Source organism: Prenolepis imparis, unplaced genomic scaffold (assembly GCF_030444845.1).
Source record: "Prenolepis imparis isolate NDT839.2.m4 unplaced genomic scaffold, iyPreImpa1.0 SCAF_13, whole genome shotgun sequence".
Taxonomy (NCBI): Eukaryota; Metazoa; Arthropoda; class Insecta; order Hymenoptera; family Formicidae; genus Prenolepis; species Prenolepis imparis.
Window position 1 is genome coordinate 3,552,415 of NW_028141171.1, and position 24,215 is coordinate 3,576,629.

The 24,215-nt window shown below is 28.4% G+C and overlaps 1 protein-coding gene across 1 annotated transcript in view; it reads right to left on the minus strand.

Moving 5' to 3' along the window:
- Positions 1-24,215, minus strand: part of Nrm (neuromusculin) — a 246,140-nt gene that overhangs the window by 63,612 nt on the left and 158,313 nt on the right. Inside the window, exon 3 of the mRNA XM_083052589.1 lies at positions 16,032-16,186. Coding sequence (XP_082908715.1) covers positions 16,032-16,186 — 155 coding nt within the window. The remainder of the gene's footprint in view (positions 1-16,031; positions 16,187-24,215) is intronic.

The following is a 24,215-nucleotide window of genomic DNA, read 5'->3' on the forward strand; positions in this document are numbered from 1 at the left end:
TCCATTTTTGTTATTTGCATTTTTTTTATTCCTCAAATGAGTTCTATTATTGTTATATGACACGTTTCATTAAAAAAACTATAATTTATTTGGCAGAGTGACTGTTTTCTATTGACTTAATCTCCGTCTATGTCCACTTTTTGTGGTGTGCAATCGATCGGCTTGTGTCATTGACAAATGATAAAATGGGAATTTGATTGTGGAAGTAAAACTCTTGACTTTCTTTTTGAAAGGTCAATAAGCTATAAGAAAATGCTCACAATTCGTATCCGAGAAACTTACACTTTAAGTGTATATATATATATATATATTAGATTTTTAATATAATATATATATATATATAATATCAGAGAAATATATATGTAAGATTATTAGGGGGTGAAATATAATAGAGTATTTTATAATTATCGAAAATAATGCAATAATTTTTTTTGGATTTCTGTTTAGATTTTAAATTTATCGATAGGAAATAATATTTTCTTTGTTCGACCGAGATATGTCGTTCAAACTGAATGGAGCCTTTTTTTCCATTTTGCTCATCGAAAAATGTCGAAGACAATTGCATTGTTCGATAAATTTTCTCACCTACCGCCGCTTACATCTTGTATCGTTCTTTCAACCACTTTCAAGATTTCATCTACAGCTTACTTTAGCTCTAAATTGAAATCTTTATAACGCAGCACAATCTAGAAAGAAAGTGTTTCTCTCTCATCGTGTATTTCTAGACTCTACTTTTGGATTTTACTCTCTAATCGAGTTATTATATTAGCTATAATAATTTTATAATGTCAATTCGCTGGTGAAAAAGCAGGAATAATGTTTGTCGAATTAAAGTAATAAATTATTACAATATTGTTTTATTTTTAAATTCCGATGTTAGACCGTCAATCATGATTTTGAAAATGTCAATAATAATTAAATAATAATTAAATAATTTAAATGTCTCTGTCCAAGTGTGTGTTGTCAGCGTCCTAAAATGTTTGCTATAATTGTCATAAGAAAAGTTTGCATAAATACATATATCTTTTTATATTTTCAAAAAATGGCACGAGAAATTTTCTCTACTAATTCAAATTTTGCTGCAATTTTTTAAATGCAGCTTCGTGAATTTTGTCAAAACATTATTAAATTCTCGACAACAACTTTCTGTTAACATATACATAAATAAATATAAAAGTACAATATTTTGTTTAGCAAACGGATTTAAGTAATCTCACTTATTAAAGAGCCTACATAACATATTTGAATAATTATAATGCTTCTTTATAGAATAGGTATAAAACGTGTATAATATTATATTGAATAAAAATATTGTGATTTTTTTTATATTAGTATGTTCCATAATTACAAAAATTATTGTAATTTTTATTGTAATATTTTTTCCGTCTTTTTATATCAAAATTGACTTAATTTCGCAATTTCGAAAAAAATGTTTACATTCTAATCATATTTTATTAAATACCATTGAGATAAATTCGGTAATGTTTAAGATAAGGTCTTGATTCACAAACTTAAGAGAGCATAAATATGCATTCTAAATGGTTCAAATTTTAAAATGAATTTTTTCGAAAATAAAGCTTGATAAAAAATTGTATATAATATTTTCGACTTATTTTTACATGAGAAATCACTCTCTTTTCGATCGCATTACATTTTTATCTTGCACATATGTGTATACACATATGTGTACGTGTATGTTGCATTTTGGAATATCAAATACCTCTTTTCAGCGAAACTCATCTCACGAATTCGCGAATGACGCTCTCGGCGAAATTGTAAATTTTTACGATCGCATACGTCATCGCGTGTAATTTTAATTCGTTTTTGTGAATCGAGGAAATTGCGTCAGAACAAAACAAACGGCCATTTCTCCTCGCGTTTCCGCGATATCGGCAAAATTTGCGTTCCTTTTTCACTGAAATATAAAATATCAATAAGTCGATACGGTTCCACGGGGTGTATAATGATCAGTCATGTGCCGTATAATTTACGTCCATTCTTTACGTAATTTTTTACGCGTAATAAATTAATTTTTTACCTTATTTATTTTTTACAATTTTTACATAAAAACGTAAAGAATGTAAACAATGTAAAAAATAGCCTAAATTACTAACAAAATTATATAAACTGGACAAACTTTATATTACTTTATTTTAAAAGTAATAGTACAAAAGATTAAATGCACACGAACCACGAACATAAATTTTTCCAAAGAACATAAATTTTTATATTCTTAGTGCTTATATTCTTAGTAATAAATTTTTAAAATTTATATATAAAATAAAAATAAAAACTTTGAAACAAAATGAAAACTATAGACTCTAATAAAACAAAAACAAATCATATATTACATATCAGTCATATTTCATAATGTCATAATCTCATAATATAACGTCATAACTCATAAGACAAGAGTACAAGAGTATAACCTAACCTAACCTAACCTAACCTAACCGAACCTAACCTTTCTTTACTAATTTTCTACATATTTTACATGTTTACATTCTTTACGTAAAAATTTACGTTTTTTACGTAAAAAATAAAAAATTATTTTTTTACGTGTAAACGCACATCACTGATAATGATAAGCTGCGAAGACGACAGTTTTTTATAAAGGCATCATTTTGCAAGAAACAAAAGGAAGCTCTCTGTTATATAGTTAACTAACAAGAGTGTTGATCGATATATGATGAAACGCGGTTCGTTAAACAATTCACGTTAACGAGTTTCCTATACAAATCTTTTGTTTCCGCGGAACAAAATATTTTTCGCTCGGGGAATTGAATTGCGACAAATTAGATTGAATAAACCTGTTCTTTATATCGCCAAAAGCTAATGCCTCGAAACGCTAAACATTTTAATTTATTCTAGTAGATCAGAGGACTTGGAGAATTTTGCGCTCATTATTATTCGTCTACCGAAATAACTCTTGACGCGTGCTTTAATAAGATGCAAATCACATTAAATCACAATGAGTTTAAGTTAATAGGCTATAACGGGTGCTCATCCAATCAGAAGCGCGCTGGCTAACTTCATCCTCATATTCTCCCGAAGGCTGCAAATTTGTAGCCTTCGTGGAGGATGGCTTCAATTGGATCGGTCTCGGGACAAGTGGTGCTTCATAAAATTTGAAATGAGTCGAGTGACTCTTCTAGTGGATCGAAACCTCTGTATATTCACCTCTGCTTAATAAATGATTCAGCTAAACTGCGAACTAGTTCATTGCTTGCGCGACAAATTGATACATCGAAGATACGTCAAACGTGTCATTGTAATAATTATTGATATATCTTATCGAATTTTTTAAGTCTGAAAATAACTTTTATCTTTAGTCTTTTAAATGTGTTGCAGCCGAGAACTATTGCAGAAAATTAATTCATTGATAATTAAATCATATAAGTATAATAATAAATGTTTTTATAAGTAATTTTAGAATAGTATATTCTGCAGTTTAATGTTTTTAATCATAGCTTTCAAATATTATCAATATTTTTATCTATTATAAGCGTAAAAATTCGGAGAGAGTAAAGTTGTCATTTAAATAAAAAATTAATATTATTCTGATTTTTATGTAGTTTTATCTGTCTCTTGCTGACTTTAATTATGTTTGTGTTCAAGCTATTACTTGGTGTAATTTTGTGTCATACATATACACTGAAAACACTAAAAAATATGAGTTTATTTCTTCACGATAAAAATGAAAGCTTTTGCGGTCACAGAATTTTCAATTTATATATTCTGGCTGCATTAGAATATTAATGTCTGATATTACGGCCTTACTTTTAACTCTTGAAAATTTTTTTAAAAATTTCTACACATTATTGTATTTATTTTATTTATAATATATAATATTTTTTTATGTTTAATTAAATATTTTTTAATAAAAGAGTAAAAGAACACATTTTTTATACAATAAAACGAATTTTTTTCTTATATTTATAATTCAAATTATTCAATGAATTGAAACTGCTGAAATATTACTTTCTTTTTTTCGATAAATCTTTTCTTTTGTTTTTTAAACATTTTTAAAAAATACAGCAAATGAGTTCGAAAAATTATCAAGAAATATATAATTTCTGTAAATTTATAATTTATAATTTATAATTTCTGTAAATTTCTACATATTATTTTATTTATAATATATAATATTTTTTCATGTTTAATTAAATAATATTTGTAAATAAAAGAGTAAAAGAACTACAATAATTTTATTTTATACAATAAGACGAATTTTTTTCTTATATTTTATAATTCACATTATTCAACTGAATTGAAACTGCTGAAATATAACTTTCTTTTTTCGATAAATCTTTTCTTTTTTTTTGAACACTTAAAAAAGTACACCAAATGAGTTCGAGAAAATTATTAAGAAATATATAATTTTTGTAAATTTAACAGATCTTCTGGGGATATAATAAAAATATGAATCTCTCCGCACAGGCAAAGGTGCGGAGAGATTCATATTTTTATTATATCCCCAGAAGAACTGGTAAAGAACAGGCAAAGGTTAAATCGCAAAGAATTCATTACCTTTGCGAAATAAAATGAAATAGAGTTCGCCCAGCAAATGACCAATAATGTAACTCTATCTGCCACTCGTGGGAACTGGAATTCATCAACCAGATTGTTCAGTGGGGTAATCCCGTAATACCGGAAAAAATGCGCGACTCTGCTATTGTCGATTAAAAGTCTACTATCGTCCTGGTCAATGTGAGAAACGAGATTGAATGGCAACATTCTGCGCAGTCACAGAAACGAGAAATGTATTTTTGTACCTTACATATAGAAGGTCACCGGACTATTTTCGAAATGCATTAAATTTTAGCAAGAAAATGGAATCGCGAATTTTTTTCTCGGCAAAAAAATGACTTTATATTATTCTCGATGATTAAAATTGGCGAAAATCCTGGTACTTTTTTACAGCGCAAAAATCGATCGTGGTCCGATAACGCGACGTTCGCAGAGAAAAATCGTCGCGCTATTATTATTGCAAGAAATCGAGAAACGAGAGAAATCTCTCTCTCTCTCTCTCTCTTTCACTCTCGCGACATTAATTCTCGACCGGTAATTCGAGTGGTCATCTGGTCGATTGTTTTCGCGCGATTGTGAATAGTTGGAAGCGGCGGTAACCGCGGTAGCCTGCTATAATGGATATTGGAAAACGCGCCCGCATTTGTCGAATGTTTCTTGCATCGCGACAAAATGGACGACGCACGATTCGCCACGAATTAAGTAAACCTGGCAAAAATGTTATTTTCGGGACCCCTCACTTTGACAGATTTTTTGACATTATCTCCATAGGATTTTTTATCAGAAGAAGAATGTCACAATTAAATTACAATGCGTTACGATCAATAGTTTTTGAGATATCGGTTTTTAAAAATCGCAATAACAGAAGCTTCGCTCCTCTCTGCGTCTCAAAAAAATTCGAACCTAACCCAAATCTATTTTTAATTAAAGTAAAATTAGATTTGTTGTACTAAAAAATTTGATAAAAAAAAAATAAAAATGACCAATTCTTACCAACAATTTTGAAATCTTAATATATTTAAAAAGAATAAAATTTTGAAACATTGATTTCGCGAAAACTATTGATCATAGTTTGCGACATTCTTTTTCTCAGGTAAAAACATCTATCAAACACCTATTGAGAGGAAATAACATTCTCCTGAACTCTCTGCGCACAATCTGTAATTATTATTTCGCGAGCGAATCTAAATCTGCACAGGATGTGTAACATCGAGATCGATTTCCCTTTAACATAGAGATGCGCGTCCGATTGACAGCTGCAACGAGATGCAGCTGCAGCTGCATCCCCCGATTCCTTTTAATTCCGACGAGAAAAAAATTCCGCGAGACTCGGAAACTCGAAAATTCCTCTCTCCACCGATCCGTAGCGCAGATTTGTCATTGTCACGTTCTTCTGCCATTCCCAGAAAATTACGATGAAAGGCGATTCGGCTCAAGCACTCCGACAGCGATAAAGTTTATGAATAATATACTTGAAAATGGCTTTTAAAGTCGCCTCAACGACCCGCAGCTATAACGGCAACTTTGCACTACTATAGAAGGAGATTACTTTGAGAATGGGAAGAGAGAGGAGAGAGAGGCGTCATTAGATCGTAAGTAGCTTCCGCGATTTTTTTTTTATAAGAGTTTCTGGATTTTTTCCAGTGTGTCTCCCGAATATTCCTTACTCGGAATTGGCGAAGTGAGCGCAAACTTAGCAACTTTGTCTTTTATCGTACGTCTCTATCCAGCAGTTAACAAAATGATATTTTTTTAGTTTAGTTATTCTTTCTTCAGTATGCATATCTATCGAAGAGAGCACATAGAACTCATGATATTGATATCTTAATTCACGATATTGCTTATGCGCGTATACAGAATGCACATAGCAATTCTGACAATAGTTTTGCTCAATACTCAGACTACATGCATTGTCCGATTGCCATGATATCTCACGAAAAGGAAGAGTATATACAGAGATATAGTCTATTGTTTTGTTAATGTGTTTCATTGTACACAGGACTGAATTTCACCTCATCCTTTGGTTCCTTCGATATGTATATGCAATTTGTATTACTCGTAGATTGTAATTTGAACTCGCAAATTTACTCCTAAATTGTAATTTAAATGAATGGAAAATTTTGGACAACGTAAAAATTCTAACTATAAATTAACACTATAAAAATGTTGATCTTTCTCGCGTTAAACAGACTCATTAAATTCTACGATTAATCAGAAATTTTCTGCGATATGATACTTTTTTTTTATTCGTAACGATAGCACGAATTGTGTGAAAATACAGTATATTTAAAAATCATATTTTATTTAAATTATTAATTATATTTTAATTACATTTTATTTAAATTATTAATTATATTTTAATTACATTTTATTTAAATTATTAATTATATTTTAATTACATTTTATTTAAATTATTATTTTTAAAAGTAATTATATAGCATTCTTTTCAATCTTCCTATAGGAGATTTCGATGCAAGCGAAGAAGAGAGGAAATTGTGTAATTTAATGAGAAACCCGAATGCATTTTACATCTCGTGCAATTTACGAAGGTGATTTTAATATATGATACTTTGGAAGATACGTTCGTCGACGTGAATCCGAGTATTCGTTCGGATTCGACGACGTTTCAAAGAGAAATATCGTAATCATTCGTATCTTTTCGTAGCGAAGAAGAAGAAGACGTTCGGCAAAATGAAGCACGAGACGAAAGAAGAAACAGCGTGTCTTTTGTGTCTTTTTATATTTTCAGGTCGCTGTTTAATCTCGATATGAAGATGTGTTAAAATCTTAAGACGTATATAAATGCTTGCAGAGCTTTTTCGAGCAAGTTTGTAATGATAATCTAGCGAATGAACCAAAGTAATATAAAAAGCGTAGCACTCTATCTCTTTCATTCTCTCTCTCTTTCTTAAAAATTGATAAAACTATATAATTCTATATCGTGTCTCGAAAAATTACACTAACTTTTATTTTTGTCAAAATTATTCCTATTTTCCTGCACTTTGTATCAATTTTTTAAATATTATAATAATTTAATTTATACTATTTTTATATTATAGTAATATAATTTATAATATTATAATAAAATGATTTTTATGCATATATAAAAAAGTACAAAAATTATATAATTAGAAAATTAGAAAATTATAAACATATTATAAAATAATAAATAAAATTATTTATAAAATTTAATAAAATTTATAATTACATAATTTTCCATTTTGCTGAATATATAAAATAATAATAAAATAATAGAATAATAAAATTTTTCGTAAAATCGACGATGTTAAAAAATGATCGATTTTTGTTTCTGCTAACGCACGTATTTATTCTAATAATATTATCTATTAAACGATAAATTTACTACGTAATGTTTCTAGTTGGAATTAGATGTAGAGATAATCCCTGGCGTTGCGTGCGCGTGTGTGCGACGTGAATGCACGTTACGGATGTAATACGGGATATTGTTTTGTGCGCGCAAGCCTTCGCGTCCTGCGCTTCTCTATGTAGATTAATGTCGACGCCTGTCGCAGGAGAGCTCGCAAGCTACTTTTACGTCGTCGCTCTACCTCGCCGCAGTATAATGGCCATGACGTATATCCCGTATTTTATCGAAATTGGCGGTATTTAGTCGCTCGTAAATATCAATTTTCGAGAATTAAGACGGATTGAGACTCCACCGCGTAATTTCTTTTCGTCAACAAACTTTTATTTTTACCTCCGCTTTCATTACTTTCAAATTTCAGATATCTTTCACGTTAATACCAATATATAAATTATCGATTATATATATCTTTTATAAAAATATAAAAAATTTTATTATATGTACATAACATATATAATATTATTATTATTATATTTATATAATTTATACAATTTATATAATTTATATAATTTATATATTTATATAAATATATATTTATGTAATCAATATAATTTATACCGGGTGTCTCATTTTAAAGGACCCACTCATATCTCAGAAACACTGCGTTAAATCAAAAAATGTTTCCTACAAAAGTTGTAGGGTTTCGAGGGGGACATAACATAGTAATATTCATATGACCTTGGGCGGCGTCTCCAAGGTCAAGTGAAGGTGAGAATAAATTTTTTAAATGGAAACCCATATTTTTTATTATAACATCTTTTTCTACTAATTAATTCGAACAACTTTTATCTGAAGCATTTTTTTATTTTCTTCAAAATTTATTCTCACCTTCACTTAAGGTTAACCTTCACTAACCTTGGAGACGCCGCCCAAGGTCAAATGAATATTACTATGTTATGTCCCCCTCGAAACCCTACAACTTTTGTAGGAAACATTTTTCGATTTAACGCAGTGTTTCTGACAATGAGATATTTGAGTGGGTCCTTTAAAATGGGACACCTGGTATATTTATATTAATGTGAAAGATATCGCAAATTTGAAAGTAATGAAAACGATGATAAAAAAAATTATTCACGAAATGAAAAAAAAAATATAATTAATAAGCTTTTTATATTTTTCTAATAGAACTAGGTATTTTTCAATAATTTATATTCATTTTACATTCCTAATTTTTCTTTAAAAGTAATATGAAAAATAAAATAATCCTAATTTTTATTTATAAAATTTTTCCGAAAAATGTATATCCATTTGTTTTTACGTAATTGAATATTTAAGTCGATAGAAATATATTATTACTGTCATCAACACTGCGAAATAGTTTCATTTTGTGCAGTTTTATCTCTATTACGTACAAGATATAATTATGGTTGTAGAAATTATGTATAAAGAAAAGTAATGTTACATATTTTTCTCACTCTTGCTTTAACTTCCCTTTTATTTTTTCTCGTCTATGGTGCAACTGACTTGTGAGATCAGATTGTAAAACAATATATGCATGAGGAAAACTAAGAAATGCTTATTAAAGTTATTCATAAATTTCAAATTTCATTGATTTGATATATATCACATTCAATTAAGATAAACGAGGAGAATTCATGAGAATAACTTAACCAAAATAACTCTTAGAAAAATTTACGATTTTCCCTCCTACCGAGAACTTAATTAGACGCCATTTGTTTTCTCGCCTTATTATTTCATCCTTAAATATTAATCAAGTCTCAGGTGTTTTATTAAGATAAAGTAAGCTTGAAAGTCGAATCGAAACGCGATGTTCTTCCACTAATTTCGCGCTTGGGGAAAAAAATCTTCGTTCCTTCTAACTTGTACATTTGTTGAAAGATTATACATATCTCTCTGGTACGTGATATCTCGAGATATCAGAGCACTTTATTTTCTTCTAAAATAGCCAAAATAAAACGGCAGCGATGTTACGTTCCGTGACAGTATTCAACGCACGTCCTTGCGGAAGAGCGGCTCGATATATAAATTCGCAAGGCAGCGGTTTAAGTTCGACAAATTGAGGTCGCGATCACTTATGCATCAAGAGCAACTTTTCCCAAGTTCTTTCGCGTTTCGTTCGTGTTTCAATTGGCTGTGCAATCAAAACGATAAAAAAAAAAAAAGAAAAACTTGAAGAGAATCTCTGTACACGATTGCAGCAAAGAAAGACGTTCTTATTTAGAAAAATTGTCGTGATGAAAATTGACGATGAAGCTCTTTCCCCTTTCTTTTGTTCCCTCCTTCGTACATTTTTGCAATCGTCGTCGTTACCGTGTAAACAATAATTTATTTATTTTATTTAAATAATTATTTAATAATTATTAATTAAATAATGATAAATAACAATGATATGAAAAATATAATTTAGATCGATGGGGTGGCGATTTTGCTTAATTTTCACTATACGTAATTGATAAATTTTGAGGAAAGTGTGCAAGAAGTTTATCTCTTTAAGTAGATCTCAAAATTAATTGCCGCCGCGACACTCTTGTGTGTGGGAAGCTACGAGAACAATATCATCTTCCATAATGGGGGATGAAAGTTTTCGAATATCGCTTATGCTCGTGTGTGTATAAGTACTATGCCGCGATTATACTTGAAAACTTCGCCCTACTCGTTTAACTCGCTGTGATATCACGAGGCATGGCGCATGACAGTAAAGAAGACAGATCAGTAGCCGGAATCTCGTACATATACAATAGGTGACATACACATTCTATTCACGTCTGTCGCGATGACGGCTCGCGGAAAATCTCTACATTTACTGAATAAACCGCTCCAGAGATTGTCTTATTCTTCATAAACTTATATACATATATATTATACATATATATATATATATATATATATATATATATATACATATATTATATATTAATATTTATTTATGTAAATTTATTTTACATATATATATGTTTATCGAATATCACGTACAAGAGATATAATCTTTCAACAAATATTACAAGTTAGAAAGAATAAAGATTTTTTTCCAAGAGAAATTAATTTTAAAGAACATGTTTCGATTACTCTTTCAAGCTTATTTTATCTTAATAAAATACTTAAGACTTGGTTAATATTTAAGGGTAAAATAATAAGGTGAAAAAAAAAAAACAATGGCGTCTAATTCTCGCTAAGTTCTCGCTAAGAGGAAAAATCATAAATTTATTTAAAAGTAATTTGGTTAAACTCACTTTATATATATATATATATATATATATATATATATATATATATAATTATGCAAGTATTTTAAAGTATAGAGATAAATTATTTATTTACTAGACGCGATTAATGTATCATAAAGTTTCCCTTTATTTTATTTATTCGATCTTGCGACTCGATGTTTTAATGAACGTTTTCAATCCGAATTATATTTAGATCGTCGAAAAATAGAACGATAAAGCATCAGACGAAATATATTTGATTCTAAGTATTACAAAAATAATTATTGTCCATAACGATCGCAACGAAACGATAACTTATAATTTAGGTTTCATGTCACTTCGAATCTTATCTGATTCCATGAATAAATTACGCGAGAAATGCATTTGGAAATGATATTTTAGAGATAATAAATAATTTAAACTTACAATTATAGATTAAAGTTTAAACTCTGCTCAGACACATTTTATTGTTTTTCAATACATGGATTAATGTAAAACGTAGTTTATAGTTAATTAGTTTGTGGAAAATTAGGTGGTTTAAACATCATTTAGTAAATCTACAAACGTCATTACATAATAGTTTGTTTTATTCTGATCTCTAAAAACTCATTATTTACTACATATAAAAGTGTTTTAATATTAAATATTTTTCATAATGCTTGATAGAGAATTTATTGAAGCTAGCGATGAAAATAAGATTTTTAAGATATACATATATAAGATACATTAAAAAGAAAAAAGATCGTGTTGTAAGGTCAAATCATTTTGAAATTTGGGATGAAAAAGAATTTATTGCAAGATTTCGCGTAATTTTTAATTAATTAACTTTAAATTTATAATTAAGATAGAAAAATGAAAACCTTTATATTATTTATTTCTTTGTATGCAATAATAATAATAATAGAAGGAATTTGAAAAAATTAATTATATCCTTTTAGTGATAAGAAACACAAATAATATTTTAATATCTAACAAATAAACTTTTTTGTAAAAAGATATAAATTTTTATAATAAAATACACATTATATTAATTTTTGTCATTCAACCCTTTTTTTCAGATTCGAATTTATGTTCTAATATTTTCTTTCCTATTCTTAATTTCTTGATTTTAAATTATATCCTTTCAGAAAACATTGTTTTTGAATTTTAATTAAGTTTAATTTTTGTAAGTTTAATGATGTTTGCATCTGCGCAACAAATAAATTATTGCTAACTTATTAATTAATCGTCTAATAAATAATTTATCTCTATACTTTAAAATACTTGTATAATTTAATATATTCCACTTATATATACATATACATATATATATGTATATACATATACATATATGTAAAACACAGATAATGTAGAATAGAAATAAAACATTTAAACGGAAGATGCCTCGAAAAGCAGCTAGCAGAAAGAAGATTTTCTCTGATGAATTTATTAGAAGGAAATCTTTTCTTATCGAAAATTTAAATGGAAGTTTTATTACGGGCTTACTTAATAGCGCAATTAACCCTATAACTCCGTGCGGGATAATTAGGAACCACTAATGCTCCTTCCGACGTTAATGTCTCTTCTGGCAGTTACGGGAAAGGAAGCTTGAATAATATTCGACAAAAATAATATTTTTTTGCATTACGCATTAATTTAACGTATATTTTAATAAGGATGAGCATTCATCATTAAAAATGAAAATGTTTTTCTCATTTACTGGTTGTACAATCATTATTATTATCTCAGGTAAAAATATACAGCCTTGGGCAGAAATATAAAGTACCCATTTTTAATTGCAATAATATTAAACAAAATAAAGTTGTGAAATAAAACACAATAGTTGTCAAAAATTTAATTTTTAGTTTATTTTAAGAAATTGACTATTGACAACTATTGTTTTTTATTTCATTTCACAACTCTATTTTATTTAATGTTATTGCAATTAAGAATGTGTTTTTTCCTTGTATAAAATGTGCTGTATAAAATGTGCACTTTCCTCTTATATACTTTGAAATTAATATTTAAATCTCAATAAATTTTCACACGTTTGCAGACGCGCTCAGATTTCGTTGCATAAGACGCATACATATTGTATGTACATATTAAATATTTGAACGTTTCGTAATTGCCTGAGATTCCTCCGACGTCGTTCCTTAATTCCCAAGAATTTCAGTTTTATACAGATTTAATGCGAGATAAGTTAGCAGAAGAGGGTAAACCGCAGAGTAATTACGACGCATTAACCTGATTAAATAATGTTGCGCATCAGCGATGACTATTTAGCAAATCCGTTAAACGGATTTGTAGTAATACGTTTCCATAACATTGACATAAATGTTAGACCGAGAATTGTCGAATCACCGAATGATACCACTTATTCCGAATACGTGAGATTATTATATATACGCTGACGAGAGAGAAAGATGGAGTCTAACTTGTACTCAACTCGTTGATATTATCTCTTGGTCGAGGTTGGGAAGTCATCGGGTCTAACTTGAGCTATCGATGTATAATTTGACGTGGGTTTAACCAAGATCGCAACCCGTGGTTACTCAGCTTGCGCGAAAATTGACTTACTTGGAGAATCTTGCTCTTTTACATTCCCGCGTGTTACAAACTGGCAGACTTAGCACTTGGAATAATTTTGTAAAATATTTCAAGCACCCGTCTGTGCATTTGATTATTTTTATTTTAATATTACATATAAGCGGTGCTCGAATTACTATAATAGAAATGCTAGAATGGGATCGCAGTCATTTAATTTTTTGCTTTTTTTTTTAATCTTGAATTATTGCTGTACATATACACAGAGTGACCCATTTTAATCTATAAGTCACTATATTTTTCAAACGATTTTGAATAAAAAAGTTGAACACATATAGATGCAATGTTGACGAGATTGAAGGGATATCGGAAAAAAAATTCGATAGATTGAAGTCTTGCAAATTTCAAGATTATTTTTATTTTTTTAAATGGAATCATAATTATTTTATATAAATTGATTCCTCGCAATATTCATCGGTATAAAAAGTTATAAGGATAGAATGATTAAAAAGTAAATAGTTTACGAGATATTTTATACTTTAATTTGACATAATTTTACATAAACTATAAAATATCTTGTAAAATATTTAATTTTTTATTTGACCTAAATACTTTTATGCACAAAATAATGAGAGAAATCAATTAGTGTAAAAAAACACATATAGTTGTTTCTAAGAAGTATGTCATTTGCGATTAAAAGGTATACATATTTTTTTAAACAACTAGGTATTTTTGTACACAAATTGATTTCTCTCATGTTGTGCATAAAATTATTGAGGTAACATCATCGAGAAATGAATATACGAGGAATCAATTTATGTAAAAAAATTAATATAGTTCCATTTAAAAAATAGAGATGATCTTGAAATCTGCAAGATTCTTCCATCTATCGAATTTTGTCTGCGATATTTTAAAGATTTCTTCGAATTGCTTTAACACTCATGGTTTCAATTTTTTAACTCAAAGTTATTTCCAAGATATTTTGACTTATAAATTAAAATGGATTATCCTGTATATAATGCAATATGTATAGCGTATATATAATTAATATAATATATTAATAAAATATATTGTAATGAAATAATAATATAATAATTAATAAAATATAAAATAAAATATCATAATAAAATACATATATGTACACTGAGAGATTTTTCTCTTAGAATTTACCCCGAAAATCATGGTAATCGTGGGACAATATGGTATAAAAAGAATTTTATGAAAATTTCTCTGATTAATATTTATCACAATAAAAATAATAATATCTATCACAATAAAATATATATAAAATATGTAAAATAATAGTAAAATTAATCAAACATATTTTATTGTAATAGATATTATTATTTTTATTATGATAAATATTAATCAGAGAAATTCTCATAAAATTCTTTCCATACCATATTGTCCCACGATTACCATGATTTCTAGGGTAAATTCTAAGAGAAAATTCTCTTTGTGTAATATATAAACATATACATATACACATATAATAAGAAAACAATTTTAACTTGAATTGGGGAGAGCTATTGGTGTTTGATCGTAAAGTGACCGTAAAATGTATGTAAATGACATCTCTATCTTCGAAATACGAAAGTGTTTCGAGAGAGGGAGAGATAGAGACGAAACACATGGTTGCTTGCCAATCCCGTAAAAGGGTCATCCGTAACGAGTTGTCCATCGTTCGGAGGTATCGTGTAAAATTGAAATATTTGCGAGAACGATCACATGTAACCGTTAGTGTGAAATAAACATTGGCTGATTTATCGAACGCGAGTCTCGCGCAATGTGCCGATTTGTATCATTTTCACCATTATACGATATGTCATGTGATATGTCAGAGAAAATAGATAGTAATAGATAATAACAGATGATCGTACAATATTATTTTTGGGAAATGTCAAATGTCAAATTTAACCGAATAATAATACGAAGAAAGCAATGTGATGTAAAGTGAAATAAATAAATAAAAATAATATGAACACAGATTTCCGAAAATACGCGATGTAAAAGGATGTTTGTTATTGCCTTGTCGATAATGCGACCTATTGGCAGTCACGTTTCTTACAATATAATATTATATTGCAGAGATTACATAACAAACAGATATCATACGGTTAAAAATATCGAATGTAATTCACGACAACATTACGCGAAAAGTTTTCTTGAAATGGCTCCGATAAATCTTTCGGCATTACTCTGTCTTTCTCTCTCCCTCTCTATGAATTATCCGAAAAATCTTGATATACTTCGTATAAAACGCCGTAAGAGAGTTCATGATCGTCGCATACCTCGGTATCTTCTTCTTACATATTTTTAAGGATATAAATTTCGATATTAATCGTGTCCAATTTGATAAAAATGTAAATTTAGTCTGAAAAAAATGTTAATCTAGTAGCATATTGCATAATGTGAATGCAGCTTACCCGTGATATTAAGGATGATGTGTTGCACGTTGTTGCACTCTCGGTTGACCGCAAGATAAGTAGCTTCGCACTTATAGAGACCCTCGTCCTCTAATTGAACCTTGGGTATCCTTAGATACGTTTTCGACGAATTCGCCGAATATTCTATGTCGGCCCTGAAACATTCGTAACGGTGTTTACAGTGTTGTGCTTAGATGATTTTAAAATTAGCTAGATAAAGATGAGATAAAAATATGTAAATTTATCTTAGATAAGATGAAGATGATTTTGTTTTAAATATATCTAGATAAAAGATAAAATTATATGACGATTCATCTAGATAACTTCCAGATAATATTATTTTTAAAATCGCTTATGCAAACAGTTAAAAAATGTAAATAAATAAAAATGTAATGTAAAATAAAAAAAATGGAAATTATAAAAGAGATATAAAAATATATTCATAGTTTTTTATTTATAAGTTTTTATCGTTTACTGCTTAAGTTCTACTATACTTAAAATATTTTCATGTGCTATGAAACTCTAAATCAAATTATCTGAATATTATTTTAGATAATTTAGTAAAGATAACACTTTTTTTATCTAAGATGCAGATATAGATAATATATTTTTTAATTATCTATATAAAGATAAGATAACGCCAAAATTTCATCTAGATGATCATCTATATAATTTCATTTAGATAACAGCAAACACTGGGTGTTTATCAGATGATTTAGAGAAAATTAAAAAAAGAAATATGCGATACTGAGTAAGGGAACTAAGCTTAATATCGTATACATTTGTATATCTCTACTGATAAATGCTGCACTCCCTTGAAAACTGTTTTAATTATTTCTCCTACATAAGGTCAGTCTTGTGGAGGTGAAACGAAATAGTCAGTTTGTTGGTATATAAATTATTTCAATTTTGATTATTTAAAAAATTTTTCGCGTATGCATGTGTTAGGTAGATATTTAGAATGAAAAGATATAAAGGTATTTTTTTAACATATATCCTGTCTGTAGAGTTTAGTCTTTTAATTTCATAAAAAAGTTAAGTTATAGATTTTTGTATTCTCGTTTGAACAGCTATTTTTCTTTCATAAATACTTGCCTAATCGTTCACCCACTGATATTGATATTTAAAAATATGTAACTTCAATTTAAAATGTAATCTGTTATTATGATTTTAAATTTTGTATTATTTTGCAATTCATTTGCATTTTCTGTTCGAATTGTAATTTAATTTGTGTGCTATTTTTATGAGACTGACATTTTTTTCTAAAAAGTATTTTACTTGAATTTTTTTCTATCGAATGGATAATTAAATGAATAATTTTAATAAAATTAATATATTTTTTCCAATAATCTAGCCTTTAAAAAGTTAAGCATGAGCTGTACGATATTAGGAACATTTTGCGTTTAATATTGGAAATTATCATTTATACATTTCCATTAAAAAAAAATAATTATATTATTAAAAAAATTTTTTTTATTTATTACATTTAGAAGTCCGTATAAACTACGTGATTTATTCAATCTTTATTTTCTAAAAAAAATCTTGTCCAAATATATGAAGCTTTAAAAATGGGTCCGATACCTCCCTTAATTTGAAAATCAAATAATTGTTCAAATTTATTTCTTATCGATGAAATTTTGGTAACATTTGAATATTTGAATAATTTTATACAATGTAACGCAAAAAATCAAATAAACTTGCACTTTTAGCAAGAAAATCGAATAATAAAAAATAGGGAAACATGATTTATTTGACGACTTTTTAAATCTTAGACAAAGACATTTCGCAAAGTATAATACACATATCTATATAAGAGAGGTGCGAATACATTTTGCAATAATAATTCTCGCTTGCTATAGTACGTCGATTTAAATTTTTGTATTAATTAGTGTTGGTGTTGATAATTATAATATACAGTTTCCATCGATCACACACGAACACACGTCGATTGTTTGAGCGCTTTATTAATGACGATCGCGCAGATATTATGCCGGGGATATATGGTTAATGCCGACGCAAGTATAATGACCTCACGTAATGTCAATCTCAAATTGCGATTAACACCGGATAATGAATCGAGCAATCAATGAGATTAATCTGCTCGTTATCCCAACTGAGCAACTGTAATCCATTTACGACGATAAGGTGGCGATGTTATCGTCGTTATAACGCGCACTATTCAGTCTGATTCTATTTACATATTACCTACACATGTTATATATGTCCGATATATTTACATACATGTATATGTATGTATGTGCGTATTACATTTTCGATATATTAACGAGATACAATGATCATCAAATATGACTGAAATAATTATATAATTTATATGCATAAATAATTCGGCAAGAATATTATTTCCGGAACTCCTTAATTCTATAGGACATTTTCATAGGATTCTTTATCAGAAGAAGAATGCCGCAAATTGCAATGCTCTACGATCCATAGTTTTCGAGATATCGATTTTTAAAAGTCGCAATAACAGGTGCTCCGCCTCTCTTCCCCAATTTAAAAAAATTCTAATTTAATCTAAATTTCTAATTTAAACCCAAACTCATTTCTGATTAAATTAAAATTAAATTTGTTATATTAAAAAATTTGATGAAAAATTTCTACGAAAATTACCTCTTGCCAAAAATTTTAAAATCTCAATATATTAAAAAAAAAAAAATTATTGATTGTAGCACATCAATGTTTGCGACATTCTTTCTCTGGATAAAAAAAATCGATCAAATTGAGAAGATCCTAAAAATGACATAAAATAATTCGTACAACTAAAAATGTAAAAACCATAAAAAAATCTATTTTTAATATAGTTCTTCAGAAATTCTCTGAATGCTCGTAATCAAAAGGCGATGGCATCTTTGTGAGTCGTTAATGTATGACGAAATGCGTCTCCGTCGAAGGTCTCGTCATTTATATGTCGTAAATGGCGGGGGCAGACGTACAGAACCAATGTATATGTGCTCGATATTCTGTCAATAGACGCTGAATGTGTCCTATAGACATACACATAAGTACGTAAGTCGGTACATTCAACGTCTCTATTGAATCTCGCCGTAACTCGATACAATTTACATCTCCATCAAGTTGATTGCTCACAACCGCCGTTACGTTAAGATACAAAGACACTTCACTAGAATTATGGAAGAACAGTCGAAATAATTTATACGAATCCTTTTTCTCTCTTTTTTTCGTAAAATGGTAAGCGCATACGAGAGTACTTTATTCAAAATAACGATGAAAATAGCAACTCTCTCTTAAAATACATTCTATGTATATACGCTATTTTACAAGGAATATATTACAAGGAATATTACTAATACATTACAAGGAATAAATTTATGTAAGAAAATTATGGTGATTCCATTTAAGAAAGTAATGATGATTTTCGAAATATCAAAAATGTCTCCACACCCACAGAAAAATTATTATTAACATATTAAGGCTTTTTTGATACTGCATAATTTTCGTAATTACAATATTTTTGTACCTCTAAATATAGCGGAGATATTCTAGGTAAACAGACTTATTACTCCACTCTGTATATATGTATATATTATATATTATATGTACTTTTCGCTATTTTTAGAGATAACGAAAATATTGTAATTATAAAAATTATACAGTAGAGAACCATAATATGCTAATAATAATTTTTCTGTGAATGGAAACATTTCTGATACTTCGAATAAGTCATTGCTTTCTTAAATGTAACCACCATAATTTTTTTACATAAATTGATTTCTCGTAATATTTGTCATAAAAAATGTTAAAATGGAATAGTTGAAAAGTGAATAATTTATGAAATATTTTATGCTTCATTCCAACATAAAACAAGAAATATCTCGTACTCATTTTTAGATAATCTTACATTACTAATTTTCTGCATAGATAATAAAATAAATTGATTGGTGTAAGAAATACTCTAGTGATTAAAAAAAAATTACAATTTGCAATGTGCAACTGCATACTATTAAAAAAAAAAAAGAATTTAAGTATAAGAGAAATAATATATACATATATATGTATATAGTAGAAAGAAATAGATAACTAATAAAAAATAAGGATTTTTAAATATAAATAAATCTATATATAAAAATATAAATAAATAAAATTATTTTTATTTTAAAAATGCATATCTTTCATTTTTAATTTTAAATGGGTGTTTAAAAAACATTTCGCATCTTGCATTTCGCATCTTGCAAATGGAAAAGTTTCAATTATTTCGTATTTTCTATTTTAAATGGATTTAAACATCCATTTTATATACATATATGACAATATATTATTCTCCCAAATCCAAATCCGGAATATCGCCTTTAACTGGATTGAAATAATTCTCAATAATATATTACTGTAATGCAGTGTGTCGCTTTTCAAATAAAGCGTATCGCGCGTGACGAATCATATTGTTTTTACAGATCCCGAATTCTGCGTTGGTGTGAGATGTAGGCCAGAACGCGCGGACCAATCGACATTTTGGCGTGTTATTTGACCGATAGACAGTTTACGGCGTCATTAGCGCATTGTTGGTACGACAATGTGTTAGTTGGACCGCTAATCATGCCGCATGAAACTCCTCTTGCGAGCTCGCGAGTAATTAGGCTATCGACGTTATTGAAGCAAGATAGGTATTTTAGGAACGACATCTCTTAATCATTTTTCTTTTAATATATACCACACGTGTACAATATGATTTTGAAACGATTTTTTTATATATCTATATTCTATGCATTATATCCTTTATTAATTATTTTGAAAATCATTAATGAAAATTTCTCTTCAACTAAAATGTCATAAGATCAATCGTTCGCTACTAATTGCTAAAAGTAATTTCGTATAGTTGTACAGTTTTTTTATCGATGCAACAAAAGTTTAGAGAATCGCGTATGTTTCTAAAATAACTGCAATAAATGTAATTTCGTATATTATATAGAATATTAATTAATTTAATTATTGCATTTGTATAATAAGTATATATTTTATATGTTGAAAAAATCGAGATTATATTGAACTGTATATGCAATTTATAATTAATTAATATTTCACACAATATAATTAATATATATTATAATATTTTATAATGAAAATATAATATATTAATTTTTAATATGTGCGCATATTAAATTAATAAGCGTGTTTACGAGAATATCGTGAATTCACATTTGTTATTAATTGTCGAAAGTATGTAATTATATATTCTTTATTCTTTTTATAGTTAAAATTTAAAATATTATAAAATATATAAATCTTAAAAATAAATCTTATAAAAATACATATTATATAATATTATATAGAAGATATGTATATAAAATATTATCTTATAAAAATATATATTATATATTCTTCTTTGTGAGTCTTATAACAGAATCGCATATACATACAGTAATGTAATACGACATATGTAATATTGAGATCCAAATCCGGATTCCAACTAATCTCGATAATAGCGTACCGTATTATAAAATATCTCACAAAGAAAGGGCATATATTTTGCATTAACTTATAATAGTATAATGCGGGAAATATTAAACAAGAGCTCCGTCCTCTCCAATTTTGCTGAAACTTCACAATATTGTATATTTTTATGCGTAAAACATGAATCTGTAAATTAAAATTGTCGCTCTCAAGGAGGAAAAAAGTTACTATAAACCTATTTCTGATTTAAAACTAAAATTTGGTTTAGGTCAGGGTTGGGTTATATCTTCCGGAAGTAGAATTCCTCTGTAGGGAGGAAGCGGAATATATATTATATATGTATATAATATTTTATATATGTATAAAATATTTTATATATATATATCTTCTATATATAATATTATATAATATTTATATATTTTTATAAGATTTATATTTTTATAAGATAATATTTTATATACATATCTTCTATATAATATTATATAATATTTATATATTTTTATAAGATTTATTTTTAAGATTTATATATTTTATATATTTTATAATATTTTAAATTTTAACTATAAAAAACATAACAAAAGAAGAGAGCGACAATTTTAATTTACACACTGAGGGAATTTTCTCTTAGAATTTACCCTGAAAAATCATGGTAATTGTGGGACAATATGGTATGGAAAGAATTTTATGAGAATTTCTCTGATTAATATTTATAATTAATACTAAACTGCATAGTAAAATTAATCAAACACATTTTATATTTTATTAAAATAGATATTATTATTTTTATTGTGATAAATATTAATCAATGAAATTCTCATAAAATTCTTTCCTTACCATATTGTCTCACGATTACCATGATTTTCAGGGTAAATTCTAAGAGGAAATCTTCTCTGTGCAGATTCGTGCTTTACGCATAAAAATATACTAATATTATAGTTTCGGAGAGGAGAGGACGGAGCTCATCTCCTTCAGTATTACTCCGAAAACAAAAGCGATACCTTCACGCGGCTAGCTGACTATATTTTCGAACACAATCTAGAATGCTGCCATCTGATGCACTTTCAAGTTGTTCGCGCTCGTCGCCGAAAGTACGAGTGTGAGTATTAATTAGTGTCTTTACGTCGTTAATTATTGTATAAATTATCGCCGACATCGCGATCGCGATCGCACGCGCGAGATCGATCTCGTCGGCCGCGAATCTCGCTCAACACGTTCGTTCTCCCGAAAGCGCGTGACGTCACACGAGCCGACCCGACTCGACCCGAGCCGACCCGACTCGACCCGAGCCGCCGAAAGTTCGCGCACGCGAGTTTACGAGGGCGGATCGCGAGAATTACCGGGCGCTTTAGACGCGAAAATTATCCGAGTTTTTCGGCCTTGTCGATCGTATTTTAAGCGGACGATTGCGCGTTTCCGGTCGTACTTTCGCATCATCGTGTCCAAGTATCGTTACGCGACGAACAAAGTTCGTAATTTTAATCGTAAAAATCTCGTCGACTACAACAACAGTCACGCCGCCATATTGCTATATATCGATAAGGCCCTCCGATAAGTGAACCTTGAAAAGGAAGTACCGGGGAGAAGAAGAATAGTCGAAATGTGAGTCGAATTATTTATTTGCGTATCTTACCAGTATATAATTCGCGATATTATTATACTACTACTGTCAGCGTTGTGCTTAGATGATTTTAAAATTAGCTAGATAAAGATGAGATAAAAATATGTAAATTCATCTTACAAAGATGATTTTGTTTTAAATATATCTAGATAAAAGATAAAATTATATGACGATTCATCTAGATAACTTCTAGATAATATTATTTTTAAAATAGCTTATGTAAACAGTTAAAAAATGTAAATAAATAAAAATGTAATGTAAAATGAAAAAAATGAAAATTATAAAAGAGATATAAAAATATATTCATACTTTTATTTATAAGTTTTTATCGTTTACTGCTCAAGTTCTACTTATAAAACTCTAAACCAAATTATCTGAGTATGATTTTAAATAATTTAGTAAAGGTAACACTTTTTTTTCATCTAAGATGCAGATATATATAATACATATTTTTATTATGTATACCAGGTGTCCCATTTTAAAGGACCCACTCAAATATCTCATTGTCAGAAACACTGCGTTAAATCGAAAAATGTTTCCTACAAAAGTTGTAGGGTTTCGAGGGGGACATAACATAGTAATATTCATATGACCTTGGGCGGCGTCTCCAAGGTCAAATGAAGGTGAGAATGAATTTTGAAAAGAAGAAAAAATATTAGGAAAATAAAAAAATGCTTCTGATAAAAGTTGTTCAAATTAATTAGTAGAAAAGGATGTTATAATAAAAAATATGGGTTTCCATTTAAAAAATTCATTCTCACCTTCACTTGACCTTGGAGGTGCCGCCCAAGGTCATATGAATATTACTATGTTATGTGGGTCCTTTAAAATGGGACACCCGGTATAAAGATAAGATAACGCCAAAATTTCATCTAGATGATCATCTATATAATTTTATTTAGATAGCAAACACTGACTACTGTTATACTCATATCGACAAAATATTCATTTTCCTTTGAACGCGTGTCAAAATTTTCGTGTACTGCGATTTTATCTTAAATTACAGACATGTTATATAATATATGAATATATAATATGCTACAAATCGAATTGATGAAAGGTGCTTTACGCTTTCATTAAACTGGAGTATTGCAATTAAACGGGAATTTTTACGCACGAATTTGTCCATCGCATATATATAA